The sequence below is a fragment of the Zosterops lateralis genome (genome assembly GCF_965231275.1).
Source record: "Zosterops lateralis genome assembly, chromosome: 1".
Lineage (NCBI taxonomy): Eukaryota > Metazoa > Chordata > Aves > Passeriformes > Zosteropidae > Zosterops > Zosterops lateralis.
Genome location: NC_139762.1, coordinates 109,150,890 through 109,176,925, shown reverse-complemented (window position 1 = coordinate 109,176,925; position 26,036 = coordinate 109,150,890). Strand labels below are relative to the sequence as shown.

The 26,036-nt window shown below is 41.1% G+C and overlaps 2 protein-coding genes across 4 annotated transcripts in view; one reads left to right on the top strand and one right to left on the bottom strand.

The window, feature by feature from the left end:
* GAREM1 (GRB2 associated regulator of MAPK1 subtype 1) overlaps positions 1 to 16,456 on the top strand; it is a 112,537-nt gene extending 96,081 nt beyond the window's left edge. For 2 of the 3 annotated variants that reach the window (XM_083874433.1, XM_083874434.1), the window contains one exon: positions 143 to 2,909. In XM_083874433.1, coding sequence (XP_083730559.1) covers positions 143 to 1,055 — 913 coding nt within the window. In that variant the 3' untranslated portion in view covers positions 1,056 to 2,909. Of the gene's footprint in view, positions 1 to 142; positions 2,910 to 6,088; positions 6,172 to 9,521; positions 9,781 to 13,304; positions 13,426 to 16,209 lie in introns of those variants that run through there. The other variant, XR_014591335.1, reaches the window with a different exon arrangement.
* Positions 16,457 to 23,979: 7,523 nt separating this feature from the next.
* MEP1B (meprin A subunit beta) overlaps positions 23,980 to 26,036 on the bottom strand; it is a 50,946-nt gene continuing 48,889 nt past the window's right edge. Inside the window, exons 23-24 of the mRNA XM_083857906.1 lie at positions 25,301 to 25,502; positions 23,980 to 24,333 (exon numbers count right to left, since the gene is read on the bottom strand). Of these exons, the coding sequence (XP_083714032.1) occupies positions 24,316 to 24,333; positions 25,301 to 25,502 (220 nt within the window). The 3' untranslated portion in view covers positions 23,980 to 24,315. The remainder of the gene's footprint in view (positions 24,334 to 25,300; positions 25,503 to 26,036) is intronic.

Genomic DNA, 26,036 nt, shown 5'->3' with positions numbered 1-26,036 from the left:
CAAATGTGAAAAGTTCTGCTGGAGGAAAGAAGATTGTTTCCTTGTGATGGTCACCCTCTGACGCTGTCAGATGATTTATGAGTTTATTGAAATGCCAATTTTTTTTCTTACTAACAACATCCTTTCTGCTTTGTTCCTTAAGTAATGTCACAGAGAGCGACAACACCAACCCAACTGAGAGCACACCTGTTTCCTGCTACCCGTGTAACATGATGAAAACTGAATCCAAAGAGCCTGAGAGCACAATGCCTTTGGGAAGCCCCTCAGCTGAAGCTCTGCCTTCAAGGTTATCTTGGCCAAACCATTTTTCAGGAACTGCTGAAGGCCTGAATAGGAATGATTTCCTGCTTGATCCAAGCAGGAGCTATAGTTACCCCAGACAGAAGACTCCAGGTACGCCAAAGAGAAACTGTCCAGCACCTTTGACTTTTGACTTTGATGGGTGTGAGCTCCCAACAGGGTACTCCCCACTGACTCCAGCAGAGTTCACAAACACCATCTCCAGCTGTCCAAAGTCAGCAAGTTACTCTCTAGACTGCACTGATGAGAAAACTCTGGGAGTCAGCAACACAAAGCAGAGCCACTCGTGTCCTGCCTTACCTCCTCGGGCACCGAAGTCAAATGAAGATAAGACAATTACAGACATGTGTCCCTTGCCCCTGAAAATAGATGGTGCCGAGGAGGAGTCAAAAGCCGGCTCTCCAGTCATCTTGGAAGATCAGTATCTCACTAAAAAGGGCATGCAGGATACATTCTCTGTGTCTTACCCCTTCTCATCTCCCCTCCACCTCCAGTTAGCACCAAGGTCTTGTGGGGATGGCTCTCCCTGGCAGCCACCCACAGACCTTTCTGGACTCTCGATAGAGGAAGTATCTAAATCGTTGAGGTTTATTGGTCTGTCAGAAGATGTCATATCATTTTTTGTCACAGAGAAGATCGATGGCAATTTACTGGTTCAGCTTACAGAAGAAATCCTATCAGAAGACTTCAAGCTAAGCAAATTGCAGGTTAAGAAAATATTACAGTTCATTAATGGCTGGCGGCCCAAGATGTGATGCTGGCTAGTTTTTAGTGAAACTGTACTTGATACATTTGAGCTAATACATCACTTCCTGGTTTTTTGCACTAAAAATCCTTCTTGTAAATAGTAGTAGAAAAATTCTTACTATGCAGATAAACATTTTTCAGTGGTGAATGGACTTTTTTTTTCTATGTCAATAGTAAAGGTAGAGAATCTGCAGAGGTGTGCCTTTGTGCATCCCTGAACATTCAACAGCTGCTAAAAACTGGACACTAAGGGAACTTTGACTCCACAGTCTGTTAAGACTTAGTCGTATTTATTACTGAACAATTTGATGCTGAAAGACACACACCAATCCTGTTTACAGTTTTGTGTTAACTGCAAAAAAAGGTATTTCTTATGGGATTATTTCTGTTCACATAATATTTGGCAACATGCTGTGACTTGCAGATATACAAAAGCATTGGTTTTGACACTACATCTGAAAATGTTAAGAATTGCTGTGAAGTGCCACTAATACACTATTCTTGCAGCATTATTTTTATTAACAGTATCTTCCTGACTATCTGTAATGTGGATGCATTTTCCACATTACTTTGAGCAAAAAGAGTTAAATGTTTTTAAACCAAGAGTCATGCTTAGCTCGTTGCCCAGAGGGGAGGGAGAAGGGGGATTTTCTACTGAGCCACTCTGCCCTGGCCAATTAAAAGTTTATGACCTGTAGATTTCAAAAGTTGCTTTTGTAGTCGAATGACTGGAGTAAATAGCATGACTTCTGGTTGTGCAGCTTTCTCATGGGAAAAGCAGTTCAGTGCACAGGCTCTTTTCTCAGCAGATCCTGCCTGCTGCTGCAGCCTGCTAGCACAGCCCTTGCAGGAGCCATGCTGTGGTGGAAGGTAACAACTCTTTGTGTTTCTTCTGCTGCTGTTCTGACTGTCTGAAAATGTGCTTGGTCTGCTCCTCTATTCCTGCAGGTTGGACCTGTGTGGGAAGGTGACAGTGCTCCCGTGTCATGGCTTTGAAATAAAGTGCTGGCAAGGTGGGAGAGATCGGAAACAGAGCGTGGCATGCTGCTGAGAATGGGCTGAGGGAGGTTTTGGGCCATGCCACAGGAAATGCTTGTGATCTTTTCAGTTCACCTGTTTTGTTTGCCGTGGGCTAGGAGGATGTGGGTGTCAAAGTGGGAGGGGCTGCAGCATCAAATGATGTGCTAATTCAGTTGCCCAGCTGCAAAAACTCACTGCAATAGATGTCACATGGAAGAAGCAGTTAAAAGGGAGCACAGAGATGGTAAGGGGGCATTAGTCTACCCCTGGAGACCTCTCAAATTTAACTGCTCAAAAAACTAGGGTTAGGATTAACTTTTGATAGTCCTTTGTGGATTTCTTGTAGTTGACAGAGCTCTCTAAAATGTGTCTAAATAACCCCAGAATTCCTCTGTCTTTATAAACTGGATTTGAGGAGGTCCTCAGGTCTGTGTTATCCCTTCCTCCTCAGCAAGTGTGCATGCCCAGGATCCTCAGGTGATTAGGACTAGGAAAGCTAGAGCAATTTCACCTTCATTTACTGCTGAGCAAGCCCTGGTGAGAAGAACAGCATCACCTGCCTTGTGTACCTTTTTGATATATTAAAAAATATCTCCATTGTAGGGCATGAGGTTGGGGAGCATCAAGAGAAAATACAGGTCAGGGACAAAAATGCTAGATTTGCCTGTTTTCTCAACCATATTGACTCATTAAAAAGAATTGATTAGCAAATAGCTTTCTGTTGGAATACATTTCATGTCATGTCGCCATGCCAAAGCCAAGATGCATTATTTGTCTTCCAGTAATGCAAATCACCAGTTGCCAACCAGAAAGCCCAGTTGTTGTGGGTACTCTAGAGCCAACAAATATCCCAATAGAAAAATCCCCAAGAGTTCATACTCCTGTTTTTTGTAATGTATTGACTTTAAGCAACAGATCAATATCTTTCTCCAAATGCTTTTTAATTAGCATTCTAAAATATTTTAGCTTCAAATAAAACTGGATCAAATTCAGATACTGTTCAGATGTATATTCATGTTGGTAGACCATGTGAAAGGTGAAACCAACTGCATTTTAAACCTCACTGTATCAAATGAGTGTTCAAATATGAAAGGCCCAAATCTTTAATGTCAGGTACTTTTCATTGTTTTGCTCAGCTTGTTAATTCTAGGTAAAAAAACCTAAAATATCTCAAAAAAAAGGAAAAGAAAATATTGCAGTCTTGGTAATATTATTTATTGCTAACGACCCCAGAATATTAACGTCCCTGAGAAAATAGTTTTCTTTGGCTGTGGATTCACACCTATTCTGTTATCTCTCCTTACCTACGTGAAGTGGTTATTTTTGCAAAGAAACTGGTGGAATTTGCATTCACGACCATGCTGCATTGACATTCCATGTGCACAAACCAAAATAGAACTGGCCCACAAAGGGCCTAGAAATGTGCATTGATTGCAGAAGCTGAGCCTGTGCACCGAAGTACAGCTAAAACCTCTAACTGCAAACTTGCTATTGATGGCCTTCCAATTGTCTTGTTCTGTCTTGGCACTGCTTACTTGTTTTTATGCATAATGTATTAGCATTTAACTTTTTCTTTTGCCCTTAGCCACTCATCACCTTCACTTTCCAAGCCATTTTTGGGCATTTAGGCGTTCCTAACGTTTGTGTTCTGTGTATTATATGGCTCTGGTGGCGATCCACCTGCTGTGGTACAGAAGCTGGACTGAAGTACCTGCTCTGGTGAAATCAGTAGAATGACGAGCAAACTGGGCATGTGGAGTGTTGTGGCACAGCCTTTGGATCCTAGGTTATGGAAAGAGATACCTTTCAATAGGTAGCCAGGCTGTGGCAACTCCCAAGCATGGCACGGAGGTAGTCAGTGGGGAAAACCAATCTGGTTTTGGGCAGTAGTGGAATCCATATTGATGGGAGTTGTGTTGGTTGTCTTTGAGGCCTGAGAGCTGTAACCTTTGTGCCAGAGTGGGCTTAAAACCACTTACATTTTTGAGGCAGTCCACTAGAATAGGCCAGTCCTAACCTTGGATTTCTTTCCTCAGATAAAATCAGTGTAAGGCCTCTGGTGCTTAGTTGGTTATCAGTGTCTGAGCTGTGTGTTATCCTTGGGGTTTTTCATTGTCTGGGGGTTTTGGTAGCAAAAAGCGCATTACGTCATTCTGTATGGAGCTGTCTCTGTCCTGAACCAGGAAACACATCCTTCTATGCAACTGTCATGTGTTGGCACAAGGACTGATGCTGCCTTAGCAGTGAAAGCTGGGTTCTGGCATGGAGGCTTTTCTGGAGGTGGGCATGGAATTGGTCAGGGGAGGGATGGAGAGGAAACTTGAGGGGAAATGCTAGTTTCTTTCAAACGCTTATTGTGCCTAGGATTAACATTCTTTGTCTTGCTGCCTGCCTGGCTAACCAAAGCTGTGTTGACAGCAACTTAGAGTGCATATTTGCGTTCTTATTCTTGCCATATTGTAAAAATTGCCTACGGCTAGAAACTTAGATGGAAAACATTTGGTCCATCCAAAATTAGAAGGGAAATACATTTTGAAGTGTTCTTTTCAGCTAGAAGCAAGGGTTAGAATTTACTGTGTATTACTGTGTATTTTCTAATAGAACAGGTTTACTTGCCACTTAAAAGAACTTTTTTCCACAACAACAAGAGAAACAGCGTGAACAGTGAAGCTGCCTGAAAACACTACATGTTTCAAACCTGTCTAAATAATTCTTCTCATATGTTTTCATCTTGAATCAACTTCTTGATTGTCCCCCCACAAAACAAATTGTGCTGGCACCAGCTTCTTGTGTCCTTCCCAGTGGGTTGCCTGCCTGTAACACAGGCCAGCCAAGTCCTGCCGGCCAGCCAGGCAGTGAGTTACACCATGGTACTTAACAGCCAAACGCCAGCCCTGTGAGAGGATTGCACCTTAGCCCAGCTCTCCTGGCTCCTCCTCCTGATGCTCCAAAATTGCAGCATTTCTGTATACAAGCCAGAAGGTACAGATGAAATACTAATAAGCGAGAGGGATCGTCCTTTTTATTAATAGGGATGGCAGGGCAGTGGGGAAATGCAGGCCCTTTGTTGAGACTTAGCAATAAATGACTCTTCATTTTGTTATGTCTTAAACTCCTAGTAGACCAGGAGTTGTTCAGACTTCACAATTTTTGTGTGTAATAACCAAATTTTCAGTGTGAAAATCTGCAGAGTGATTCTCTTGACTTGGACAATCTTCTGAATTGTATTAAAAATATGTTTGTTCTTAGCTCTTTAGATTCACTTTGGGTATGTCAAAAAAGTTACACTTGGGAAAAAAAAAAAAGAAAAAGCCCCAAAACTTTGGCTTAGTACATTTCCGTTATAAAACAAAGGTTTTGTGGAATTCTGTGCTGTTTTGGGCTTTTGTGTAAAAGGCTGAAGGCAGATTGTTATTTAAACCAGGTGCAAATAAATATCCCTGTAATGTATATGAACAAATTTAAACTGCGTATTGTAAGTATATAAACTGTATATTAAAGACACTATTTTCATGATACTTCAAATGTGTACAGAATTTGTTGTACTAAATTGGTTGGGTTGCATGTATTATATAAAAGGGTTGGGTTTCATTTAGTAATTTCACTGACTTATCCTCTTGCTTGTCTCAGTATAATTTGGAAATAAGCACTTCTCAAACAGTGAATTTTGCAAAGTAAGATTGGGATAATTGAGAGGAGTAATCAGGCTTTTGCATTTAACCTCTCAAGACATGTCACTTTTCCCTGTCTTGTAATTTCACTGGTCCCCCTTCACCAAGAGTATCAAGCTGTGTTTCCCCAAAGAATTTGTTGCCAGACAGCTTACTTGTCTCTAGCAGACGTTCACCTAAAACATTTTTTTCCGAATTCCCAATCTTTGTTTTGGAGGAAAGCATTCAATTATAATTTGGATATGCTTTTAAGTGCAAGACCATGCACAAATATTCCTGCTTTGTAGAAATTTTCTGAGGCATTTATTGGATGGGAGGGAGATCAGAGACAAAATAATGTTGTGCTGTAGGTTGCAGATTGCCTGTTCTCACTTCCTTGAATATGGAATGGAGGAAAATGTCAACTCTACAACCATCAGTGTTGTGCAGGTAAGTTGCTACTGATTCCTTTGGCCTGAAGCTTTGTTCAGTGGTACCAGGCCAAGAGAAAGTTACTACAGCACAACACTAGTTGTGGAAGGGTTTATGGAAGGAATCATTAATATATGTTTATGGGACATAAAGCAGGGCAGAATCTGACACAGTAGTTGCTGCTGGATTTGAGACAGATGAGGTTTACTTGCCTCCAACCCTTACATCTGGGAGAGAAGTGTGTCTGGAGGCAGGATGTGCATCACAGGGGGGTGAGGGGAGAGGCAGAGAGAAGCAGAATTGCTTTCACAAGTTAAGAAAAATCTCATTCACTGTGAGCAGATCTGTCTAGGGCACATCTCTGCTCCCCTCTCCTAAGAAGGGAGAGAAAAATATTTGATTTTTTGAATGTTCCAGCCAATTGACTCCAGGCTGAACAAAAAGACCTATATGATACAGGACAGCATTCACTGTGTACAGGAGAAGTGAAGGGCTGTACCTAAATCAAAATAGTCCATCTCCCTTTCAGGGAAGTGCTGTTCTAAACGAGGCAGGTATATTATTATATTATTTTTTTTTATATTATGTATAGTAGTCACCAAGCCTGACATAAATCTCCTGATTAGTCACCATGGCTACCTATAAGCATGAATAAACAGTAGAGGCAGGGTTGGGACCTGAAAACACAGCTCTCTTTGGAAGCTGCAAACTTAATGTTCTTGGACATGCTCCTCCTCTTGGTGTGATACAATCAGCTAGAGCTCTCCTGGGTCTGTTAGGTGTGCATATCCCCTGTCCTCCCTCTTGCTGGGGCTCCTGTCCTTGAGCTGCTGTAGGACCTGGGGTGCTGACAGCCTGACATCCTGTCTCCTGTTGCCGCTGATTAATCCCTGAAGTCCTTGGTTGCAGAGCACTGCACTAGCTCAGGTCGTCACTAGCTTGGGGCACCCTACACCACGCTCTGCTGCCCAGGTATAAACACATTTTGTGTCACCAGATGCACACGTCACATGTAACCAGTTTCTCCTGTGCGCTGAGTGACTCAAAGCTGCAAACCTGGGCAAAGCTCCCATGTTCTCCCCTTTTCCTGTACCATGAGCACATGATGGGATTTGCCATTGTAGAATGAACATAAAATCAGTCCTGCTAGGGCAGTTGCCCTTGGTGATTTTGCTTAGGCCCTCAGTGCTGCTGGACCATTTCCCTATCAGCCTGATTTCCATGGCAACATTATTTTTAGGGATTCCCTTGGCACCCCTTGCTGACCACTACCTCTGCCTGTATGAGTGACTGTTGGAACAGCAGCCCTGGTAGTTCCACAAAAACTCACTGTTGATTGTATTCTGTATATAGAATTCTTTTCTCTTGCTTGTGTCACACTGAATGAAGGTCAATTTTTACTGAAAGCTGGCAGTATTTATATTTTTATTCAGTTGTCTGGATCTGGCATTTCTCCTTTCCCCCTAGGATAAATCATTTAATATTCATTCTTATTTCACATAATGAAGAGCTGACATGAAGAGTGGCTTTGAGAAGTAGATGTCTTCTTGCCATTCTCTCCATCAGATTACAAAGGTGGAAGGCTCAAGATGGGTAACCAGGCCACCACAATGGACAACAGAAATATGACTGAAATATTTATTTATTGCTCAATGAGACCTCAAAATGCCCTTGGCTCCTGGGCGGGACAAAAGGAATCTCTTGCCAAACACGCTTGGAATAAATGAAAACCACTTCTCACAGGGAGTCTAGGGTAGGAGGAAAAAGAATAAAAGGGAAAAAAAATAGAGATGAAGGAGAAGACATTAAGGTGCCAAGCCTAAGGAGCTGGCAGTGAAGTGTAGGGACATGTCCCCCTGGCTGTGTGTGGCAGCAGCTGCTGTAGTACTTGTACGTGCCACACTGTGTCAGACTGGCGCACAGCCACAGAGGATGGAACCTGCTGGAGGGGCTGCAGTGCATGATGGATGGATTTAGGGACCTCGTTAGGACTCTCTGCCAACCCCACAAAAGCTCTGTCATGAGAAGGAGCTGTTTGAATTGTGCTGGTGGTGCTCCATTGTACAGTATCAATTATTGTTAATGAATATGGGAGCGAGCAAGGCAGATCTCGGGCTGAGTTTCCAGTGGATTAGTGCAAACAGAAAGCAGGAGGAAACTCTAGTAGGTCAGCAGTGTAAGACCTGGCAGAATGTCTGGCAGAGCCCTGAAGAACTGCGTATCTCTTGGCTAATCTTATTTATTTAACTGCAGCTCTGCAAGTAGGAGATACATATGACAGATAGAAACTGTCCTAAGTGCTAGTCCTGGATAGTAGCCCCTCCTCCTGATGAATGAAGCCTCAGCCATCCTGGTAACTGGCCCTCCAATTTCCTCCTGAAAAACACAGGTGTTTTTATCCCTAAAAAAAGACTGAAAAATTGCACTGTATTTCATTGAGTGATAGAATCATTTGAGTTGGAAGGGACTCTAAAAGATCATCTCATCCAACCCCCTGCCTTCCACTAGACAAAGTTGCTCCAAGCCCCATCCAACCTGGCCTTGTGCATTTAAGGGGATCCACAACTTCTCCAGGCAGCTTGTTCCAGTGTCCCATCATGAGAATGTCCCATCATTCTTCCTGATGTCCAAACTTAATCTACCCTCTTTCAGTTTAAAACCACTGCATTTTGTCCTCTTGCTGCAGACCCTGTTAAAAACTTCTCTCCATTTTTCCTGTGAGCCACCTTTGTATGTTAAAAGGTAGCACTAACATCACCCTGGAGCCTTCTCCAGGCTAAGCAACCAAAACTCTCGGCTTGTCTTAATAGGAGAGGTGTTTGATTTTCATGGCTCTGAAATTTCTCCTTTCATAACAAATCAGTGAAACTGCAATAGAGATTAACACAGTGCTCTCTCTGCATCTTTGTAGGTCTATAGTTACTCTTGCCTTACTGTTGGTTGCTAAAACATTTTTCTCTTCTGATTGCTCTAATAAAAGGCAGTGAGATTTAAAGTTTTATCTTATCTATCAAGTAAGGCTTACAATAACCCTTCCTTCCTGATTTAAAAAAATCCAAAGGCACATATTGTTTCTTCTTCTGATTCTCCTCTGCCACAGCTGGTTTACTGAAAAATGAAGTGTCATTTCACAGACTCCACAATCTTCATTTTTATTTTATACCATTCAATCTGAGCTCCTTGTACAATGCTAAAAACTAGGACTTGGAAACTGAGTCTCCAGCAGGAATATGGCAGGCCAAGGATAAAAAACATACAAATCTAAAAAGCAATAAATAGTACAAATCCAGGTTTCCCAACTTCACCTACAAAACCAACTCAGCATATACTTTATTTTTTTCACCTTCCTTTGCTGCCTTTTGGTCTTCAGAGCCTGACTAGGTGTCTCTTGCCGTGGGTGATATGTGGTTGCAGGGGTGGGTGGCTGCCCAAATCTAGTCCCACCTGGACCCCTACTGCCATGTCCAGGAAACATCATCCTCTTCCTAATCTGCTGCTGCTTGTCTGCACCCCTCCTTCTCTGAGATCTTTAATCTTTGAGCTTCCAGTGCAGATAAAAATGACTTTGGCTTCCACCATGCCTGCAAATCCTGAAGGAATCAAGTACATTGATATCCACATATAAAAGAAGGTAAGTAATGCTTATGAAATACCTGTTTAAAAAACAGAGAAAGGCAAAGCACAAGTAAAATTAATTACATTCAGGCAGCAGGGTCTTAAGCTTGAAATTCTTAGGCTTGAAATTTTAGGCCTGATCTTCAACCTGCCCAAAGCCATGAATTTCCATATACAAGATGCAGCTTTGAAATGTTTGTCAAAGCCTTGCGTTTGAACTGTGGAAAACCAGAGATGAGGAGGCAGTTTCTAAAGGAGACAGGAGAGGCCTCTCTGTCGCACTGCACCTTTCATCTCCAAACATGAGGGACCAACATACAGGAAAAGAACAAATGTAAGCTAAGCTGGAGCACCTCAGTCTGAGATTGCAGCCTGGCATCACCTCCCTTGCAGCCCCAAGCAAAGGGCATGGCAAAGGAATGGGAACAAGAAACACCAGAATGTTTTTTGTGTCTGCTTTCCCTACCTCAGTTGATTTACATCTCAAGGGCTTTCAGAGACAGTAGTGGTATTTTGTGTTTAAAAGTCACTGTCTTCACTAATGAGCTTGAAGTCTCATGCTAAAATGCAAATTTTTACCTGTAGCTTGTATTGGATTTTGTTCAGAAGTGCTAACCAAATATCTAGGTTATAGGAGCAGATGCATTCAAAGACCCCAATGCCACCACTAAAACAGTGTCAGTATGTTGTGTTTGTAAACAGTACGTGACTCTGCCTGTGGTATTTTTGTCCTTGGATGCTTTTCTAAGGTGTTATAACTTTCTGTTGGTAATCACAGAGCTTGACATTCATGCAATAATGTGTGGAGTTAGAGGATGCTTGTTTCTGACTGGTTAAATACCCCCTTTCAACTGACAAGGGATGCATTTTGCACCAACTCGTTCATGGGGATCTAAAGGAAAACTGCCAAATACCGAAGAACAAAGAAAACGCCTTGGACTCCAAATCTCAAGTTTTGTATGAAACCAACCTTATTGCATGGTTTTCTGCATTTATTTCTAAGACCAAATTTGCCCTGAAATGAAATTGGATTTTTATAAGCCAGAGGGAATTCCAGCCAAGAAACTAAGGTAATGTTCATCAGCAAAAATTTGACCCAAGGCATTACTGAGCCTCTTAGGCCTCTGTTATATATCAGAAAAATTCTTCCCAGAGAGCTGTTCGCCAAAACAGCAACTGCTTATTGCTCTCCCTTTTGCCATAAGCCAAGATCATAAATGTATTTTTAATTGATGTAATGTAAGTCTTGGAGGTTTTTGGAGGGGAAAAAAGAATTATAATTTCTTCAGCTAAGCAGAAATACTTATGAGATCATTTTAAATAGGTGTCTTCTAGAAAGCTTCACTAGTTCTGCAGTTTTAGTACTTGCCACAAGCTATTTTAGACGGGAGCTGTCAGAGCATCGATAAAAGTTGTTAAATGCGGGCTAGCTTCCAATGAGCTCAGGTTTTTGCTGAAGCTGTGTTATATATTACTGCATGCAGATGTGTGTATGCACCTGTGTGTCTGTCTATATTTGCATGTAACTAACAAAAAATTCACTAATAAAAGACTCATCTGCTGCTTAGTATACAATTTAAGTGCTCTTGCAATGCTGAAAACTTGAGTTTTTCTGGCATGTGAAAACAAGCAAGTGAATTTGCCTGACAGATAGGAAACAAAGTCTGCTCATGAAGACAGACTGACAGTTCAAGAGCAGGGAAGTGGGGAAAGGGTAATCTGGGATCCCTTTTAAGTTTGCTTAATAATAAGCTTCTCTTCTCTTCTGAGAAAATCAAAGATTACATTCAAACAGGTAAAGGGCTTTTTAATTTAATTGTTTTAACTGAGTTTCTTTATGCAATTTTCCATTTGATTTAATTCTATTTAGTATGATAAATGCTGCTTAATCTGAAAATCTTTTCGTTTTCATGTATGAAAACCAGAGATGAAAGATTAGCTTCTAGTGACCTGCATCACAATATAATTTGGCTGGAAATGAAATGAATTTGGATTTAGCTGTATCTCTTGGATAGTTGTGCTGCAACAACAAATATTCATAAAGTTAAGCTGTCTCTGCTCACAGAGTGGAAGAGGTTGTTCAGGCTGTGAGAAGCTCCCGTGCTCTGTGCCCTGCCTGTATGTGTCTGACTTGGAGTCAGTGCCATCAGATCCTCAAAATGTAAAGGAATTTAGGATTTTTAAGTAAGATTACTGCAGCAGCTTTTCATGGTTTAATTATTTTATATTAGAGGCTGCTGAATGATGCGTTCGGTGAGCTGATTGCTTTTCAGAGAGCATTAAAAGATTTACTTGCTCCACGTTTCAAACATTTGGAAGTTTTTGCAGTGGGATTGAAGGGAGCTGTGGAGCAAATCATGTCTCTCCTTGGGTGCTGGCAGCTTGCTTCCTTGGTAGCTTGGACTGTGTGGAAGGAATTGTGACAAAATGTAATTACTTTGGATTTCAGCTTTGTTGTAACTTTGTTGGTCTGTATTTTGTCTCTCAACTGTATAAAAGGCAATATGCACTGGTTGTTTGGTTTCCTTACGCAGAAAGTATTAATGGCAAGAATTAATACAGCATTTGCCCCCGCTCTGCTGGTAGCACTGGTCTCGCTGGGTGCCCACTGCCTGGTCTGGTCCTGTGCCTGCAGTGGGGAGCTGCTGTCCCTCAGTGGAGAGCAGGCATCTCCAGGCAGATGTCTCTTCAGATTCTGGCATCCTTACGCATGTTTAAGGCGTTGGCTGCAGCTCAGGTTGAAGCAGGCACTGGAACAAGAATATGGGCAACTTGTGAGCCATTGCATTCTCCTTTTCTCAATGTACCATTATGTAGCTGCCAGAGTTGTCATCCATCCTCCTCCTTCTCAGTGGGGAAATACACAAATACCCTATGTCTCAAGAGCAAATGGTCTACTTACAATATTACAGATATCATGTGGGAGGTATTTACAGAAAAAACAATTTCTTTTGGCCAGTGAGCAGGAGGAATAAGCAGTCATAAAACTCTCTGTGGATGGGCATGGCAGCAGGAGAGGCTGCCATCAGCTCTGGCTTGAGAGGAACTTGGTGTCCCATGGCAGGGACTGGCATTTACCAAACAGTTAAAAATTTATTCTCAGCTTGCTTCCAGTACTTAGAAGGATCCCACTATTTCAGAGCCAGGAGCTGGCCTGGGCTGTGCTGGCTGCTGCTGGCTGCTCCCTGTACCTCTTGAAGGTGGCTGCCACACCACCACTGGAGCTGACAACAACCCTTTCCACCTAATGCCATCTCCCCTTTGACAAATTTCCTCCCATTACCTGGCCCTGGGCCCTCCCCAGTAACAACCTGATTCCCCCTGAGTTGTGTCCCTGCTCTTCCATGAGCCCTCATGCAGGGGCTGATGATGGAACTTCATTGAATCCTCTTGCAGTGTGGATTTCACTTGCTGAGCCATAATAAAATGGATAAACCTAATGATTGCTTTGATTTTTTTTTTTTTTTTTTTTGTATTGTGTAAACAATGGTCCAGTATTTATTTAACAGTTAATCTCATGACATTTCTCTGCATCTGCAGGAAAATACTCAGGACAATAATGCTTCCTAATAATATCAAACTGATGAGCAAAGAAATAACATCCACATTCTCAACTGATGATGTGGCAAAGATCAAGAAATTCTGCAAAACTCAAACCAAAGTAAGATATAAATTGCACTAATACTGGCTAATGGATAATGAGATTGCATTTAATGTTGGTAATGTGCAATGTAAGTGTTTGCTGTTTCTTAAATAGGGTATATTTGACCATTTAAGCAAGCCTTTAGCACCAAATGTTCATGGCCATGAGTATATTAAAAAAGCCATTTTGTATATGCTACTGCAGGGTAATGAGAAAGTTCTCAACAATGGGGCATGCATTAAAGGAGACATCAATATCTTATTATTAGTAAGAGCGTGTAGAGTTAATAGTGCATTGATAAGTTATTTTATTATCCCCCCTCCTCATCATGCCAGCATAGTTCTGTTATGCAATATTAGCAAGAAAATAAAAGCCAACCCAGTACAAAGACTCATTTTGCCTTATACAAGAATGTTTGTTAGTGTCTTAGGATCAATTTATTTTATCCTTGGGCGCATTTTTACAATTATTTCTGTTTTGTCCCACACTTCCCTATTTACTTGACATCTGTTCTATGTTCCTAACTAGTGCTGGCAGGATGCACAATCGAGTCTAATCCTGCTCTGCTCGTTCGGGCGAGACACCCACTGATTCCACGAATGGGCTCCACTTTATCGCTGAAGTTGATGGAACTATTCTACTTCTGTCACTTGTAGTCACGGTGGCTGTTCACTTGTGACTTCATTCCTAAATGCTTTGTTTTCAGTGCCCATAATTAAGTTACATTAGCTGCAAAATCTAACCTGCTCCAGAGCAGGTCTTGGCAGAGATGCCACGTTCCTTACATAAATCAAGCTCTTTGTTCCTGTGCAGAGTTTCAATCAAATATTTGATAACTTCCTTTAAAAAATAGATTAGCCTAAAACAATAATCCTTGTCAAATCTTTTGTGTATGTCGTTTCTCTCCTCAAGAGGGCAACTTAAAAAACTTCCTCCACAGGGCCCTGCTGTGGCATTTTAACCATGTCAGTGCAGGTGGGATCTGTTGACCAATAACTCCTTGTCCAAAGCACACTTGCTCCAAAGCACCTGCATTGCCTTGCTGGGTACCCAAAGGTGGCACACATGGAGCCACAAATGTTCAAAGCAGTTGAATATTGGCAAATGGCACTCAATGACATTCTGATGGATCTGCTGCACTTTGCAGTCCAAAGGACTGTCTATTTAAACTTCAATAAAGCCAGAAATTGGTCCCTTAATGAAATGCAAAGCTGGGTGGGACATAGGCAAGCTTATTTGAAATATGGAATGAGATCTTAAATTAATTTTTTAAAAATATTTATTCTGGAAGGATTCTGAAGAAAGAACTCTAATTAAAGGAAAGTACATTTTGAATATTTCTATGTCATTTATTGAAACAGTAGAATTTCTGAGGCTGTCTTTAGTACCCACCTGTGTTGTACTATTGTCAGAGGAGTGTTGGGTATGCAATAATACTGTAGTAATACAAACTTTTCCTTAAGAAACAGGTTCTTATTTTACATATATAAAAAGATTTTATGTATATAAAAATTTAGTTCTTTTACATATATATCTATTTATTTTTTAATAGTTTCGACTGTAGAAATGCCAGCCTCTGTTTCTTTTCATTCCATTTTGAGACTGAAATGAAAATTACAATGACAAAACACACCAATACTGTTGGTATAACCTTACAAGTAATTAAGCAGTTTAGAAGCTAATTAGTGTTGCAAGATTTCCAAGTTTGCAAGGACTCAGGAGCATTCTAGAGAAGAAATGCTGAAAAAAGAAAAAAAGGCAAATTAATATTCTATAACCAGACCTCCTCAACTTTGGGAACTTTAAGGCTTGAGCTCATGTTTCTCTAATGCTTTCTCTCCTTCCCATTGCCTGGACCTGTGCTGTTGGAGATCCTGGTGAAGCATGGCAGGCTCCTGTACCTAAAATAACAAAAAATGTTGTTTTGATTTGCTCACAATTTTCTCCTGTTAAGCTGAAGCAGATGAGACAATTATGATATTTATATAGAAGCTGTGTTTTTGAATAACGAATTAAATAAAAGGAGGAATAAATATGTAGTAAAGATGTTTCAAGGTATTTACAAGGTTTAAGTGAATGTTTTAAACTTTGTAAGTTTTGATCTTCTTTACTTGAAAACACGAAAGGCTCTGACACTTTTCAGCATACCTGGAGCACTGTCAAAGGCATCTTCCTCTTTTCTCAGTGAAGGAGCTTAGAAAACACTGAATAAAAAGTACTTACTATGAAGATCAGGTGGTAGCACATAAAAGCTAGCTGTAAATGTCATTCAGCTGCCTGGAAAGTTGCATTTTTTTACACCACAGCCCCACACTTTCTTGGATTTAGCAAGATCAGGGTTAGCATCCCTTTACCCATCATCAGGGACTTCTGGTACTCCTGATGCCACCACCTTCATCCAGGTATTGAGGTCTGTTGTCTAACAAGTGTGAAATTTTGGGGGCCAGGGGAAATGGGTGTCTTGTCAATGATTGTGGCCATGGCAGCGCAGCACTGACATAGTTCCTGGGTTTCCTCTCACCAAGTAGAGTTTCCCTGGTTGTGACTGCTGGAATAAATTACACCACTGGGGCAGCAAAATGTCAGACCAGCAAATAGGTTCTGGTGGGTTGCCTTTTCTCAATCTGATTTGACAGGAATTTATTCTGTGCCCTTACTTAAGCCTCCTAATAGTACTGATTTAACTCTTTCCAATAAATGAGGAAACTGATTTCCCATTTCCCAGGAGTATTTGGGTAATCAATTGTAAAACTACTTTGTAAGTGTTTGAACATTCATCTCATTCAAGTTCATTCCTGCCAGAGATTGAAGTATCAAGATTCCGCTGTACTGGGACAATTAGCCCAACATCATAAGTAAATATTGAGTGACCATCCCTAACATCCAGTTCAGAGGCCTGGACCTGCATCCTGCAGTCCCTGGATCTGAAGAAGGTGACCACAATGCTCCTCCTGCCCTTTCTTTTGCACATCCATGGAGAGGAGTCAGGACTCTGGCTGCTGGGATCCACACTTCCCTTCCATAAAAGTTTTTTTTGTGTATTTGTATAGTGTTGGTGTGCTCTTAGATATCACTGAAGTCTGAGGTTTAATGACAAATAAGCCTTTCTACAGATGGGAAAATATCTTGGGCAAGGCTAATCCTGCTAATGAGTGGTTTCATCTGAGATGATCCAGAGCCCTGGGAGTGCACTGCTGTCTTACACAGTGACCTTTGAGAGAGATGTCCAAAAATTAATTTTACTTCACCAGTAGCTGAAATTTTAAATGCTTTCAGCACTGTTTGTGACAAAAGACAAAGTGATGGGGAAGGAGAGTTTCCTGCACTCCTGTTTAATAAACTAAGGGAAATCGTGTGCTCACAGATACCGCACCAGTTATTTCACACAGTTTAATCATTCACCTGTATGCTGAATAAAATGGTAGCAAAGAAAGGTCAGGATTTCTCTACTGCTTATTAGGCTGTTTAGTTTTTTCCATTGTTCTAAAATCAGAGTGCAAAGGACTGGAAGATGGCAAAGTGCTCTGCTTTCCCCTTTAAGAGGTGATCTTTGTATTGCGAAACATTCCCAAAACCACTTCCACCATCAGCAGGGGGTTGCCAGGAAGGCAGTTGACAGCAGCTGTAACTGCTGATTAAAAAACTGATGCTCAGCCTTGCATTTCCAAAGATATCGAACTTTCCATCTCCTGAGCTTTAAAACCCTCCTGTGGTGCAAGGGGCTGCACACTGTGCACCATGTGAGCAACAGCCAGCACCCACTGTACCTGAGCTCCTGCACCCCAGCCCATGAGGGCTTGGCTAACAAAGCCTCAAAATCGTTTTAGTGATACCTAATAAGAAGTAGAAAAGTGTTTCATAGTTGAACAGTATTTGTGGAATGGAAAAGAAAAGTAATTTTAACCCAGCCTGTCCTAGTCCTCCAGATCATTGAGGTGCTGTGGAAAATTAATGAGAAAGCAAATACACAAGTGAACCTGACCACAGCCAATCTGAGAGCAATCTGACACACCTGCAAAGTAGTTTGTGCAGTATGGGTATAAATCAAAGTAAGTGAAAGCCAAGATGGCTTGCCTTTAGGAAAACAAGTGGCACAACCACATCTAGGCACCCAGGTATTATTATGGAGTAAAGAAAAGCACAAAGCTTATTACTTTCTTAGCACAAAGGTGGAATGGCTGCTCGTTTGAACCCCCAGGAGAAAAGAAAAAATAAATAAACCTCTATTTCTCCTTTCTCCACATTTCACTTCAAAAATATGTTAGAGGCTGCTGGGACTGCACTCAAAATGGATGCATCTGCAGCTATCTGTATTTCTCAGAAAATCAAATTTCTTCCAAAGCTCAAGATACACTCCTGGGAGAAAGGTAGTTGCCAGACAGAGCTCTGCAGATCTTCCATGGACAGGCTGTTGCCAGTGGAGGAGGTTTGATGTTAATCAAATTGATTTGCTGTTGCTCCCACCATGTGACCTTGTGGGGACCTGGCCAGGGAAACCATATGGGGCAGAGTGCTGGGAAGGGCCAGCCTGGTGTCCTGGCAAGGGGTATTGGATGTGATGGTGACTTCCCTCCCAAAAGAGCAGGACAAAATCCAGTCTTCAGTGTCTATGTGAAACTGAGATTTGGTTTCCACTGGTTCCTCCAGCAAATCCTGCAAGGCAAGAACCACTTTTATTTATTGCTCCCAGCTGCAGCTTGTGCAGGGATGAGCCCTCCACAGGGACACAGCAGAGCTGGCACAACAAGGTACTACCACTGGCTTTGTCCATGGAGAGGGTTATGTTTTCAGGTTTTCCCTCAGTCTTCCAGCTCCCAGCGGCTAAGTCTGTTTTGTATGATGCTCATGCCAGCTCTCCATCTCCCTGGCTGCCAGTTTCCCAGCCCTTCCCAAGGGACAGAACTGCCTAAAGAGGCTTTGCAGCCCTGAGATTTGGGCAGCTGCAGGTTTTGCTTCTGAGAGACGTGGGCGTTGCTGTAAGCTGATGGGAATAGTTTAAGAAGGACACATGTAGTGGCAATTGATCTTACTGTGAGCTGGCAACCTGTGAAAAACAGAGCAAACGGGTGGGCTGCTGAGTAGGAGGAATCTGCTTGTGAGACATGCATGGCCTGTAGACAGACTATCATGCAGTGGCCCATAGTAGGTGTTTGCCATCTCAATTTAAGTTTCTTTTTTTTCTTAGAGGTTTTTTCCCTTAAGAAAATTCATACTATGTTATCTCAGCAGCTTTTCTTTTCCCATTCCTCCCAATCACACCTGTTAAGGCTTAAGCATGGTCATTTTTCTTTTGGTCCAGGCAGACCTTTAATTTTTTTTTTTCTCTCCTTACCTCCAGCTTACACTGACAAACCTTTTCTGGTGATGAAAGCATGACAGTATTTGCCAGAATGAAACCTGACTCTTCTAAGGAGCAACAGAGACTCCTTCCACAGTTAATAAACAAATTTTATTAAACAACTTAATAACTACCAAACTCAGTAAACTAATAGCTTTCTTAACAAGCAAAATTGGAGTTGCAATGATAATTTTATGTAATTTATAATTATTAATTTTTGTTTTGAACAAGCAAATATCATTTACATGAGTGAAAGCTGCTTCCAAAGCCAAGTGTCCACAACATGATGAGAAGTATGGGGGGAAAAAAAGTAGAGATGAAGAGGGAGGTGTGCCTCTGGAAAGTTTTGTTCTGGTTTTTTGTAGTTTAGACCTCATAGATCCAGGTGGAGTTAAAATTAAAAATCAAGGGCAAGTGCACACACACAGAACTCTAGCAGACAAAGGTGGCTGGTTCTAGTTACATATTAGTAATTGTGAAGCAGAAAGGCTATCATTAATAAGTTAATCAAAATATTCCATCAAAATGTTTAGATAAGATTCAAATCTCATAAAGAGCACACAAGTGTTTTTCCCCATGAGTATTGCATTGGAAGAGTGACCATGTTTATGTATTGTAGGATTAAGCATTGCAATCTTGGGAAACAATGAGGTTTCGTTTTGTTTTTTTAAGTTCTTGACATTCCAGTTAAACTTCTTTGATGCTATTTTGTTTTCAGAGTAGGTGGATTCAAAGGCATAGATCAAACATGGAACTTCTCATCTCCAGTAGAAGTGCAGGAATTTATGAGCAAAAGAACTCCAGTGTAAACCTGTCTGCAGCCTTTATGATACCAGTTAGAGTGTAAGTAGTAATCAGACTGAGTGGTTGTGGTCATTGTTTTTTCCCAATTATTTCTGTTGATGCTCAGAAAAGGGAGAAGACAAGGAGAGCAACCATATGGAATCTGCCTGCTGCCCAAAAGTTCATAATCTTCTTGCATGAAACAAACCCTTAAATCTCAACTTTAGAGTTGTCTTTTGTAATAAACTAGAATATATGTCATTGAAAGAAGTGGGGAAATGACATCACCATATATTTCTTCATCATTTTATGACACAGAGCAAAATACAGATATTTTGCCATTACTGCATCAGTGTTACAAAAGTCTCTAAGCAATAACTTTAGATTTGAAGAAAAGCCCTGGCTATTTCAGAAAGGCAGTTTAATTGTTGGTTATCCTCTCCTTTTGAGACATAACTATCTGAACTACCAGCCCCAAAGATAGCTTGAAAATGCACTCCAAGAAGAGAGGAGAATTAAGGTCCTATTTATCAGAGGCAAAAGTAGTTCAGCTGATGGCATCTGTGTCTAAGCAGAAGACCCTGAGGTCTAACAGCAGTGGATAAAGAGACCTATGGGGAAAATAAAAGGGAAAAAAGCTACTTCTCTGTTCTGAATTCCACCTAAAGAAAATGACAAGTCATGCCTCCTGCCCTGCACCCTGGGACTGTGTCTGCCTGGCGTGGGTGGCACGAGACACCTGACACAACTCAGCTGAAATAGGAGGGCTGGTGTCTAGGATCAGTCCCTTTTTTGCATTTAGACAATGCTGTGCCAGCCAGACTGAGACATTATGACTCAGTAATTAGCTACTTCTGCAAAAGCTAAACTGAGCAGAGCTGATCTGTGTGATGCCAATAGCAGTGAGTTGATTTGCCTGTATCAAGAGTAGGAGGGTGTGTATCCTGTTTAGCATAGATAGTAGGTGGCATGACTAAAAGATTTTCTGCAGTGCTGAGATTCTTGAAGACAGACCAAGAAGTAGCTAGAATGATGACCCAAGTTTGTGGGGTTTTTTCTTTCTTTATTATTCCACACCTGAGTGACTGACTTGAATATTTGAGTTAGTTTATTTTCAAGCCTATGCTGTGACTCCTGATAGGCTCAGCAGTGGGGAATAAGTCATGCACACAAGTCTGGATACAATGTGCACATACTCCGTTGGGTCCAGCTGTACAGCAAATCTGGACCCCAGAAAAGGAGGAGCAGAGATGAAAACATTCACTTAGATCTGGGTCTTTGACTCCTTGGATTGCCTGCCTGCTCTTGTTCCTCATTCAAGAGCATCTCTAGCAATGTCCACAGACCAAACCCTTGTCCTGCATATTGTGGGAACATAGCAATAGGGTTTTTACACTAGCCCTGGTGTGTAGAGAGTGGAATTTTAAGCAGGCATGTGAGCAGAGTAAATCCTTCTTGCAAATCAACCTGAATCACTACAGTGTGAAAAGGACAGGAAAATAAATGGATTGGTGCAGATTTAACACTGGTGGTGTTCACTGTCACATTAGTATGTCAGTGATCTTACAGAGAGCTCTTTACAGTAAAGATTTGTAGTAAAACTATCTGTGAATAAACTTGCTCCATAAAAATAAAGAAAGCACCCAGGCTGCAAGCCCATTATAGCTCTCTGACCAGCCAACACAGTATCAGACCTGGGATAAGTATCCATATTATCTGTAAATGTGTAAAATGTACCTCTCCAAAATTAAGATCATTAAGTCATTTTCGCTAGAGCTTTTTAAGAAAAATATATTTGTTCAGGAACTTGAGCTAGTGGCATAACTTTTGTGATAAACAATAAAGTGTAATATTGAACCTTATTCTGCATTTCCTGAGTAATTTTTTCTGCATTGTAAAATTGAAAAAAAAATTACTCCTCTTGAGTCTTTTTAGGTCAGTTAAGGACATTAAAAAACCTCTCTTTTGCCTCCACAGAAGTGAGTTGTTCACACTCACTGACTGGGAGATTCAGTTTTAAATCATGCTCTTCATTGATTCCTGTTTGAAATGAATGGACAGAAGTTTAATTTTTTTTTTCCTGTGAAAGTTTAAGATTTCAGGATATACCCTATGGAATTTGTATCTTCCTTAATGTATTGAAATTATATTGTAATACTGCTCTGTGTATTAAGCTCTCTTCTGATGAAAGTGCAGGTAAGTATCTCATGTAATCTGGATTTCAAAAATATAAATGATCTCTACAGTCACAAATCTGGTACTTCACATTTGAATTTATCAAATGCTCACAGCTTATAATGTTAAGGATTGTAGCCAGGGTTGAATTTATGAACAGTCTCATTTGTGTCTTCTTAACTCCATGTAAATCTATGTGCATATCTTAATTGAAGGCGCATTTGGAGGATTATTTGCATGAAAACTGCTGATGAAGATATGTGGAAATAGGAAAGTTATTTTAAGACAGCTATAGTAGGGTATTTTCCTATCCAGGATGTTTGTTAGCTCTGACAAATCTTTGTTAATTTTTCTGGCTGTTTTCATGAATCTTTGGATTCCAACAAAAGCTAATAAATCCAGCTATGAATGCTTTAAATACAACTACATTTCAGAGAATATGAATCAGAGAAGGACTACATATATAGCGTTGATACAGAAGAATACACATTTGTTGCTTTTTGCTGTGCAGTAGCATTCAGAGGAAGACTTGCTCCCTCATCAAATTTCCATACATTTGAACTGCTCTTGCCCAGAATTAGGGTAAATTGCATGACAAATGTTAAAATCATCAACACCCTCCCAGGCAATCAAAGTAGCTGCTGACCTTTAAATGTGAACACATTCACATACCAGTCTCCCAACCATCTGGTGTGACCTGACATTTCCATCACTGGCACTCCTGTCTCTCACAGCCCCCCTCCAAAACACCACAAATGTGATGATTTGTGCCCATGGTGGTTGCCATCTCCCTCTGCGAAGTGTCCTCAGGGAGGGACATTTTGCTTCCTCTGGCCTTTTTATTTCCATGCTTTTTTTTTTTTTTTTTTTCTCTAAATCCTACTGAATTGTAGCTCTGTTTGTCAGGGGTGTTTAGGGAGCCACCCAAACCCAGGATCCAGCTCCCCAGCCAACGTGCCCAGCCAGGGATGGTCCCAGGTGATTGCTACATCCCAATCACAAGGATTTGGCTGCTGCTCCTCTTCCAGCTCACAGGTCTGGCTGGCAGCGAGGTTGTGTCCAAGACACACTCACACACACACACACACAGGGGTCCCTGAAGTGGCTGGGGGGACAGGCTGCTGCACACACACAGGGCAGCATGGGCAGCACAACCTCCCTGTAATGCTCCCCAAACTCAGAGGAGGGCACACAGCCCTGTCCTCTTCCTCCTCTCCAGGAAATCAGAATGCAAGTTCGCTGGTGAAAAAATGTGTGCCCTCATTCTCCACATCCAGAAACACACTCAAACATGCAGAGTCTCCTTAAATGTTGGCACGGCCTCTAGACCTGTTAAATATCCATGCTTGGGAGTTCTGGAAGTGGTATGAAGGTCACCTTCTGCTTGCCAGATAGGGCAGTGTGATGTTTGAGTTCTCCAGATGTAGAAATTTTTCCTCCAACTCACCAGCTAGTCCAACTTGAAGTTTGCTTGTGAATTACACACACACACACCCAAACACAGGATTAAATTTACTGAAGAAATATTAACACACAGAGATCTCTCCAGCTGCCAGCACTTAGACCTCTTACACACCAACGCACAACCTGATCCCTTCAACTGCTCCTGGCACCTGGACTTTTTAAGACACAGATGAAACACACGTACCAGTTCCTCCACTTGCTGGGCTTTAGATCTACAAGCCCTGTGTCCCTCCAGTTCCTGGCACACAGACCCTTCCATGAAAGTTCCTCCATGTGCTAGTACCTAGATCCATGAGCCCTAAGACCTGTGGTCTCTTCTGGCCCTTTTACAGGTGAGTCACTCCAGTTACTGACCCCATTTTCCCCCAGTCTTCTTTGGATCTTTTGATCCTTCCCCTAAACACCCCAAAGTCATTTTTACATAAATCTACAAGCCTTTTCTGATAGCCTGTATCTCAAGCAGCCTTGACTTTTCCACAACACTCATGTTAATCATATTTTCCCCTTCCTATCAGTTAATAATTGTTCAGGTTGACATTCTTGAGGGTTCTGCCTGAGTAGTTCCTCTAATGGACCATCAATCAGTGTCTGAAGCATTCTGGATCTTCATTATTATCTCTACTGTGACTTCCTCATTATGTGTGTCTGTGAGGTTCATTTATTACTTTCCTCATTACTTGTTATTTCTTTGATAGTGAGTAGATCACAACCAAATAACATAATGAACCAGACACTCCCACACTCCACAAACTCTCACACTACTGATTGTCAGCTGCTGGGTACCCTGTGAATACAGGATCCAGCTCCCCTTTATTATAGACAACTGTACAATGATAATATAGCAAACTTAGGCTTTCCTGTGTTGAAATTCAGGATGCTGTTTTCATGTTTTCTTCATGTTTAGGTAGACTTGAAGGACGAGGCAGCCCTGTCACACAATGTATTTTTCTCCACTGCATGATGATAACAGCACTGTCAGACACTCCACTGACTTTAGTACAGTATTTTTTCCAGATGATGAATTATTTTCCAGACTTTACAAACTTTTATCATGATGGTTGAGATAAAAGGAACAGAAAGAATGATGACGTAGTTGTGGTTTTGCAGTGATGTTCATCTTGTGTCTTTGATGCTTGTTTGCATTATCTTCAGAAGGATGTTTTAGTCTAAGTGGGGAAAAAAAACCAAACCCACATCTTAAAAGTGTATAGGGAAGGGAAGTATGTGTATAATGTAAGAGCATTACTTGCAAAGAAACCAAAACTATTTACTGGAAGGTCATTAAGTAGCAGTGTCAAGTATCTGACACTGCACAGAGGTACTGCAACTCAATGGGATATCACACAGAAAGTATTAGTACAAAATTAAAAATGGAACTCTGCTTTCTGGAAGGACACTCCTCTTCAGCTTGTTTACAAAAATTCTCCTGTATCCTGTGAGTCCCTCTAAACTCTGTCATGATTGCAATTTCCAAGACAAGCCTCTACTTAAAGTAAGAGGCTCAGACTGTATGAAATTCCCCGTGAAAACATGCTTAAATGCTGCTTCTATCCAGTACATGGCACTTCTGATCCCATCATCTAGGCAGTGTTAACCTGCTGTCTTCTTAACCTTTCCTTAAGTCAATATTTCCACAGCTACTTCATGCCTTGCATAAAAAATGGCCTTTGAATGTGGAAAATTATTTTTTAGATTTTCTTCTTTTTTTTTTTTTTTTTTTTTTACATCCTGGGATGCATTTTTTAGCACCATATCTGGGTATTTTAGTGGGACATCTTTAGTAGAATAGGCAGTAATAGATGAAATTCTGATTTACTGAGCAGAAAATATGGTTTAATTACAAACTGAAAATGAACCCCTTTGATCACAGTATCCCACTCAATGTAGGCTGTCATTGGGGCAGAGTAGAGGGGGGTGGAAGAGGAGAACAGATTTTGAATTAAATGGGATTTTAGTGTTTGATAAATTAGTGTCACTTAAAGGAGCTCTTTAATTGTTAACCTGGAGTCTTTAGGCTTCAAAAAGGTGAAAATTTCCCATTTACTTATTACTTAAGTTGATTGTTTGCTTTTTAGTGAATATAGATATGTGTGCATGTATCTATGTATTTGTTGAAAGAGGCAAAATACTTACTTCTTCTAGAGCCAGGCTCTCCTTATTCTCCTTTCCTCGTTTGTATTTCTTTTTAAGGCACACTGCAGTTGTGATGGTGACAATAAGCATTACAACAAACACAGCTATGGTTGAAGAAACAGCTATTACAGTGTTTTCTTGAGTTGAGCCTTTCCTTTCACACTTTTCTCCCATGTACCACCAGCCATCACCTGCTGGACATCTAGAAAGCAAAAGAACAAACATGTGTTCTCTCCTAAAGATTAAAGGTGTGAAAAGGTCTGCTTCAGAAAAATGGCATCTCTGATGCAATTTCTGTATCCTAAAGCATGCTGAAGTTATCTTAAAATGGACTTCTATTTTAAAGTTGTCTTGAGTGGCCCAAGTGGTCCTTACACACCTAAATGTGCTTCTTTCAGCTTCCTAATGTTTCATAGGTTGTGTCTTCAGAGAGAGCCTTTGCCAGAAATCCTAAACGCTTTCCTGATTCTCTTGACTGCTTAATGCCTGGTTGCAGCTGATCTACAGACCTTCTTTTTTAAAAAAATAATCATATTTAAAGAGCTTGTAAGAGCTGCCTCTGCCTTCACCCAACAAGTAGGTAAGAAAAGAAATTAACAACCCTGCAGTCATCCAGTTTTAGGTGTGAAAACAACCTCCAGGCCTTGATTCCACCACCTTACCCAGCACCACAGTCAGCACACCCACCCCCATCTTTCGAACCTTGGTTCTTCCTTATGTATTGATTTTCTAGCTC